Genomic DNA, 8,370 nt, shown 5'->3' on the forward strand with positions numbered 1-8,370 from the left:
TTAAGTCATATAAATGGATTTTTGGTCTCTTATTATCTTCATTCCAACCCACTTAATAATAGGGTTTTTCTTAAGTAGGTGGCTTATGCCATTCTTCCACATGGTGTTATTTTTAGCACTTGCACCATCCACATTAAATTGCTTCAGCTTTTCTTAGGTTATGCCCAAGTGCTGTAGAGATTATCATCCTGTGCATCTTGTGAGACATATGTGTCTCAATCCAGAAGAGAAGTTGTAGGATTATTTAGATCACTTTTCACACAGTTTCTGATATTGCTGGCGGTTAATACTTCAATGTGGAGGGGAGCACACTTCAGTTAATTGGTTTCTATGTAAAGTAACTATCACTGAACACTTGATAACTGCGTACTTCCTTTCCTCTCTCTCTCTCTCCCAATTTACCTTGTATTTTATTCACAGTATTTATGAAGATTTTAGAAAGAGTCTCAGAAAGAGTCACCTGAAGTGCCTACATTGCACTGGAAAAAGTGAAGGGTGTGGTGCCAGTATAATAGTTTTATTGGAGAATAAATAGGCAAATCTACTGAAATCTTAAAACTGTGTTTAATTATATGTTTCAGGAATTTCTATTACATCACTATGCTGAGGGATCCAGTGTCACGATACTTGAGTGAATGGAAACATGTCCAGAGGGGTGCGACATGGAAAACTTCCCTTCATATGTGCGATGGAAGAAGCCCAACACCAGATGAGCTGCCTACCTGTTATGAAGGAGACGACTGGTCTGGAGTCAGCTTACAGGAATTCATGGATTGTAGCTACAACTTGGCCAGCAACCGCCAGGTGCGCATGCTGGCAGACCTCAGCCTGGTGGGCTGCTACAACCTGACTTTCATGAATGAGAGTGAGAGAAATATGATTCTTCTCCAAAGCGCCAAGAACAATCTGAAAAACATGGCCTTCTTTGGGCTGACGGAATTTCAGAGGAAAACACAGTATCTCTTTGAGAGGACATTCAACCTAAAATTCATTTCCCCATTCACCCAATTCAACGTTACGCGGGCCTCGAATGTGGACATCGGTGAGGATGTGCGACAACGGATAGAGGAGTTGAATTTCTTGGACATGCAGCTGTATGAATACGCAAAAGACCTGTTCCTGCAGCGCTTCCAGTACTCCAAGCAAGAGGAGCACCAGAAGAACCGGCTAAAGAGGCGAGAGGAGCGGCGACTGCTGCGGGAGCAGAGAGCTCACCAGTGGCCAAGGGAAGAGGCAGCAGAAGTAGCTGTTACTGAAGATTATAACAGTCAGGTTGCAAGGTGGTGATGCTCCTCCATCTTGCCTAACCTATGAGAGGATCAGATTGTTTGTGCAATGTGGCTACCTGGGAATTAGCCAAGGGAGACCTACTGGTTTGCTAAATGAGACCTCGTCTGACAGCTCCACCTCGTCTCAGTTTTTCTTGGTTTCTGCCAGTGAGAATGTATTTTTTCTCAATAGGTATTGATTAGTGTTATTAAATGGCAGTAGAATAAGATTCCTGCCAGAAAAGACTTCCTTCAAAGGCCTAAGCTATGTGGATGGGTTGAAGAGAGAGAGAGATTCTTTGCATTAACAGATGTACCCTGTACAATCTGAGCTACTAAAACTTGTGCAGACATGAATGATAAATTGGGGAAAAATACCTGCTTGGTTTTTTTGTGACATGAGAGCTGGTTCATTTTGTACTGTTCGTTACAACTGTAGTGCATAACTTTCTAGTGAATGAAATGGAGAAGGTGCACACATTGCCCTTCAAACATCTACATGCTGTGTTTTGATTAAGGGAAGAATTTGATTTGGTGATTGAAAAAGACATAGGACGTGTTGGACTGGGGCACTTCTAGCTCTGTTCCAAAGGCCAGCAGTGAGAGATTGATTATAGGTGAGGTAGTGGAGGGTCTGGCTTATTTCCCTGCAGGTGCTGAGAGTACCGAGGCCAGCCAGGTAGGAATCATCCTTCTAAGTGTGTGTGGCAAAGGCAAGCTTTGAGAAATTAGGTCCACATGGCAGCTGAGCACACATCACAGAGATTATCTGGCTGGGGGCAATGAAATCTGCCTTCACATTCACAAAAGAGGTCAAGCAAACTCCAGGGAAGAGGAAAGAGAGAGAAGGAAAAGCTTAAATATTAGTGCGACATTTTCCAGATTTGATGTAAAAGCCTGGAGATACATTGTCTGTGAAGGTAGGCAGGTTTATTATATTGTCTGCTAAAATACATTGATGATGAGTGCATACAGTTTAAATTGGTTTTCTCTCTAACTACAGTAGTGGCTAGAAAAAAATCAGCTTTCATTTTTATAGGATACATAATGGATATGTGGAAAGTCTTGATATTTATTACTCTATATGAGGATTCTTTGTAAATTTATTGTTTTCATGATGAGAGATCTGTATCTGTTTTTCTTCCTTGTCTAGAAAATGATTCATTGGGTTCTTCCTCCATGTGTTCCATTCTTGTGGCTAAACTGCATCTGTTTATTCCAAGATTTTATGTTGTTCCATTTGTAATAGTGAAATTTTAAAAAGAGGGTCCTGTGCACCATAGGTCTTCTAAGAGTTTTTTTCCTTCTTCTTCTGGCATAAATGTAAAGCATTAGGAGGAAATTTCTCTAAGTGCCTCAACATGGCTGCTAAATCAAGATGCTGAAAGTATATTATTGCATGCATGAATGGCTTTTACCTTATAGATTTGCTAATTAGAAGTACTGGAGTACCTGATGTGGATGCACATTTCTCGCTTGTTTTCAAAATTCAAGGTTTCTATCCAGTTGGTTGAAAAAATAATGTGTTACAGAAAAAAGAGGCTCAATTTGAAAATTTGCCCCTTCATTTCCAAGTTGGATTTCTTTTTGTGCATGCTGTATCTTTTCTTCTGACAATGCTATTGCTACTTATCTATGCAGAATATCAAAAATACAGTCTAATGATCCTATTGAAAGTTAATGCATACAATAATACATTGAACATGAAATATCATAATAGCATTAAGAAGTGAAGAGAGCTACCAGGATGATGCCTCATTATCAATGTAGTTCATTAACAATATGCTGCTTCACGTCTGATTGTCAGTGTCTTACTTTGGGATGAGCAGTGGCAGGTTTTGGTCCCTAATACCTCTTCCACTCATAGTTCATGTACATCTTCTCCTACCTCCACATTCAGAAGGGAAAAAGAAGATTGTTGTTCTCCTGTCTGAGCATGGGATGTCTGCTGTAGGGGAGAATGAGGGGCTCCCTGGGTTCCTGGATGGTGCTGCTTGGATCCCCATTGCCTGAAAGAAGCACCCCAACACCTTGCGCACATATGGACACCAACCTTCCAAGACTTAAATTGAAATCTTTACAGCTGAGATCTGAAGCTCACTCTGGGTGTCCTGGCTGCAGGACAGTGGGACCATGAAAAGCCAAGGCTCTCTGGTGCTATTGAACCTTTAGCACAGTGCAGGTAATTCACAGTGATCTGACATCTCAGCTGCTGGCACCAGGGCTTTAGGCTGGGCTGGCCCTGGCCCTGTGGAGGGAAGAAACTTTCTGGTCAGTGGCACAGGGATGATGGGAACTGTTGCATCTCCCCATTCCTGTGCCCATTGCCACATCTTGCTGGAGACCAAAGAGCATGATAGGGGAAGGATGCTTTTGGCACCTGAGGCTCAGTCTCCAGGATTTGCCCATGCACTTCTTATTTCCACGAGCACAGGTAGCTCAGGGTGCTGGGGAGACCCTGAAGGGCAGGGGAGAAGCCAACCATGTGGAAGGAAAGATGGAAGGCCAAATTCACATTAAGGAACAAGGTAAGCAAGGAAGTAAGATAAATTCCAACTCATCTTTTGTTCTGTAGGGCATCCTTGTCTCTTCCTCCTAAGTGCAAAAACAAGTTGTCCCTTCCTCACATACCTCTTTGCTCAGCAGGCCACCTCTCCATGCTGCTCACAGCAACTGGGCCCTATTTTTCATTTAGAAAATGCAGTTTTTCTTTTCAAGGGAGAGGAGACAGTGCTGAGAAATACATCCCTGGAGCCTCACCAGTGACTGTAAGTATCAGTTTCAGCTGTCTAAGCACACCAACTGTTCCCCAGACTGTTCCTTCTGCCTGATACAAAACAAAGCCTAATGAGGAAAATTGAAAACGTTTTCTAGGTGGTTTACATTAGCTTGAATAGTCTGGCAACATCTTAATGTGATGCCTAACCCTTTTCATCAGTCATTTCCCAGGAGTCAACCGGAAGAGCTGTTAATGTGCTGTGGCATCTATGTTAATAGGATTTGCCATAACACTTGGGATTTAGTTAAAATTGAAGTTGGTTTCTTGGATTTTTTTCCCTCTGGAGCCTATGTAACGGCCCTGGTTGTGCAGGAGTAGGTTTGTTGCTTTTGTTGGTTTGGGGTTTTTTTTGGGTGGAGTGGGCAGTCAGCAGCTAAGACATTGCCCAGAGCTCTGGGACTGAAGGACCTGGCACCTCCTTCCCTTGCTCCAGCTGCAGATCCAGCAAACTCACTGCACTAACAATCCTGATTTTCTTAGCAGAGTTTCCTACCACAAGACAAATAAAGCAGTTTGGAAACACCTTCTGGCTGACTTCTAAGACACAGACCTGCAGCTTTTTTCCTCTTGGGCACTGTGCCTCAAATAATGTAATGCAAAAGCAAAATTACAGTCCTGCTTCATATCTCTGTTATTCCAGGTTTTCATTGCTCTGATAGCATAAACTTCAACATAATTACACTGGCCCATATAAGATCAGGAAGCAGCGTGTTTCTTTCTAAAGCTTATCACAACAATGCTACAGGATTTCTGTCCATCTCCCTGGCATTATTTTGTTGCTTAAACAAGGCAATTTGGCTTCTTCTACTGTGGTGATGAAACAAATCTCATTCTTTTGTAATGGATATGTACTTGCTAATCTCTCCCATTACATTCCCAGTACTGCCTTTTCCAGTTATAATTCACTATAGGCTTGGAGTGGACAAAGAAACATGCTGTGTCATTAGAACTTGTTCCTGATATCTAGTCCAAGCACTCACTGTATGGCCTTATGGTCTTATGAATGAAAATTCGTCCTCTCTTCCCCACTCACCAGTGCTGACAGTAAAAACCTTTTTCACCATCAAGAGAAAATAATCCCACTATTTCTGATGTTAGGTATTTTCCACTGCTGTTGTGTTAATAGTGAGGCTGTCATAGCCTTGCTAGGGACTCTACCCAATATACAGCAGTTTACTTGCTGTTCACTTAAAACAGAAATACAGAAAAAAGTGATTGAAGTCAGATCCAGAGCCATACTTCATAACTGTATCATACTCATTCAACCAAATGGCAGGTCACATCACCTTTGTGTCTGGAGATGTTTCAGATTTGACATCCATGACTTAACCAAGAGGTTTCAGAAGTTGGTCTTCTTGTTAGCACATGCTTCCTTTTGCCCTAGTGGGATCTGGTTTCCCATCTGCACTTTTGTATCAGTTATGAGCACTGCTGTTTTAAAACATATCTCACTTTTTCTTCCCTCTGTTGCTCTTTCCCTGATACATATGGAATTATTCTTTTTTTTTTTTTTGGTCTGGGATAAGGATTATTATCTTGTACAAGATGAACAATCACAATAAAGTCATTCAGCTGGAGTTGATGGCAATATCCCCTGGATGTGCAGGGGAAAAAAAAGCACACTCGAAAAAGGTACCCAGTTTTCACTGTAACACTTCTTTCAGTTTGGTTCCTGTAATACTTTCTTTGTCTACATTTTGTGGAGGGAATGGGTTCCATGCCTGCAGTGTCCTTGGCTTTCCTCTTGTCATATCACTTGCTCTGTGATTTCAAATAAATGTTGGAAGAGAAGAAAAAAAAAAAGATTTCCCATCATTTCCATATTTAAGATGAAAGAATAAATTTATAGGTTGTAAATTACTTTATTCTTTAGGAACTTTCCTTCTGTTTATGTGCAATAATGTTTGTGAATTCTGCTACTGAGAGATTGTATTGTGAGTAATCATATATACTTCCATTCCTATTTAAAAGATAGTTTGTAGACCTAGGGATTTTCATTGGCATAAAGCACAATTTAATTAATTATTTAATGTGTTTAACCATTGTGATGTCAAAAGCAATTGTTTTCATATATTTATTTGTTGGTGATTTTCTGTAAAATGATGCTCATTAAGAATCTGTTAAAAATGAAGTTTTGTTGAATATTGTTGGGTCCATGAATTACTTATGAGAACAAATAAACATTGACTGTGTTTTTGAAACACTAAAGATTCTATCTTATCTACATAGCCATAAAAATTACTGAAAATGTTTCATGTCATAGTAAAAATCTACTGTGTGTTTTTAACAAAATGTACATGGAGGAAAAGCATATTGCTATAATTTATTATTTAATTATATAAGGGCCCAATACCAAATCTTTTGCTTCCAACTGGACTTTGTTTCTGCTCCAACAGCACTGAGGATCAGTCCAAACTGTCAGGATAATCCCCTGAGCTCTGTGGGGAATAATGAGAAGCTGTAGTCTGTTGCTGCACTGTTAGTCTTGTACTGCTGGTTTGCTCTTGAAGTCTACCTATATGAAAGCTGTAGGGTAGCCCTGTATGGTAGGGAGTGTTCTGACTCTCCAGAGTTTGCTGACGGTGATGAAAAGAATGTTTATGAGTAAGAATCATAAACGTTCATGTAGGGAAAGGCCAACAATACCTTGGTGAGGGTCTGTTACAAACCAGCCAACCAGGCTGAAGAGGCAGATAAAATATTCCATAAGCAGCTGGGGGAAGACTCGCAAACGTTAGCATTTGCTCTTATGGGGGACTTGAGCTTACCAGAGATCTTCTGTAAATACAATACAGTGGAGAGGCAGCATGGAAACGTTCTCTTCCTGGAGTGTGTGGAAGAGAACTTCCTGATATGGCTGGTGAGCGGCCCAGGCGGGGCCTCGCTGGAGGCGCTGTGTGTGAGCAGAGAAGGACTGGTGGGTGACGTGGTGGCTGGAGACTGTCTTGGGCACAACGATCATGAAATGATAGTTTTCAATTCTTGAAGAAGTAAGATGTGAGTCAACAGAACTGTTACCTTGGGTCCGGAGGGCAGACTTTGGGCTGTTTTGGAGCCTGGTTGACAAAGTCCCTTGTGAAACAGTCCTGAAAGGCAAAGGAGTACAGGAAGGTTGGACATTCTTCAAGAAGGATGTTCTAAAGGCACAGGAGCAGATTGTCCCCATATTCTGAAAGATGACTCAGCAGGGAAGAACCCCAGCCTATTTTAACAGAGAGCAGAAAAGTAGAGAAGTTTTAGAAAAAAAAGCAGGTGACTCAGGAGGACTATAAGGACATTGTGAGGTTACACAGGGAGAAAATTAGAAGGGTGAGAGCCTAGCTACAACCAAATCTGGCTACTGCCATAAAATACAATAAAAATGTTTCTCTAAGTACATCATCAGTAAAAGGAAGGCTAAGGAGAATCTCCATCCTTTATTGGATGTGGGTGAAAACAGTGACAAAGAATGAGGAAAAGGCTGAGGTACTTAAGAACAGTTGTTTTCAGGATATCCAGCCCCCTGAGCTGGGAGGCAGGGACCAGGAACAGAAGGTTGCCCCCATAATCCAAGGGAAAATGATCAGCAGCCTGCTACACTCTCAGATACACAGAAGTCTGTGGGGCTGGGTGGGATTCACCTGAATGTACTGAGGGAGCTGGCAGAAGGACTCACTGAGCCACTTTCCATCATTTATCTGCAGTCCTGACTAACCAGGGAGGTCCTAGTTGACTGGAGGTTGACAACTGTGACATCTGTCTACAAGGAGAGCTGGAAAAGGGATCTATAGGCCTGTCAGCTTGACCTCAGTGCCAGGGAAGGTCAAGGTGCACATCAGCTCCAGTGCTATTTTACAGCATGTACAGGACAACCAAGGCATAAGGCCCAGCCAGCACAGGTTTGTGAAAGGCAGGTCCTGTCTGACCAACCTGATCTCCTTTTATGAAAAAGTGACCCACACAGTGGATGAGGGAAAGCCTATGAACTAATAATTAGGAAAAAATAACGTACAATTATACATATGCCTTGCAACAGGACTGTGTTAGATAGTGTTTTGCAGCCCCTTTCCATGTCTCCAATTAAATCCCTACTGCAACTATCCATTTTCCTGCCACTCGTATCACTTTGAGGAAACAAAAGAGTTGGATGGCTTTGTAATCTCCAGATTTCTCTAAATTGTGGTGGCGCTATCTCACTGCTTGCTTGGTTCTTGATGTGAAACTAACTTAGTTCCTGGGAGACAGATGCCAGCCTCCATAAACCCACACTATTATTTGAAACCAGACTCCCAGAAGCCACTGTCTGAGTGGACCCAAAGGCTGGATCCTGACAGGGAAGGCAAG

General features: G+C 41.9%; 1 protein-coding gene across 1 annotated transcript in view; it reads left to right on the forward strand.

Moving 5' to 3' along the window:
* The window catches only part of HS6ST3 (heparan sulfate 6-O-sulfotransferase 3), a 272,743-nt gene extending 266,488 nt beyond the window's left edge, over positions 1-6,255 (forward strand). Inside the window, exon 2 of the mRNA XM_030276246.4 lies at positions 582-6,255. Coding sequence (XP_030132106.4) covers positions 582-1,287 — 706 coding nt within the window. The 3' untranslated portion in view covers positions 1,288-6,255. The remainder of the gene's footprint in view (positions 1-581) is intronic.
* Positions 6,256-8,370: the final 2,115 nt, after the last annotated feature.

Source organism: Taeniopygia guttata, chromosome 1, assembly GCF_048771995.1.
Source record: "Taeniopygia guttata chromosome 1, bTaeGut7.mat, whole genome shotgun sequence".
NCBI classification, from domain to species: domain Eukaryota; kingdom Metazoa; phylum Chordata; class Aves; order Passeriformes; family Estrildidae; genus Taeniopygia; species Taeniopygia guttata.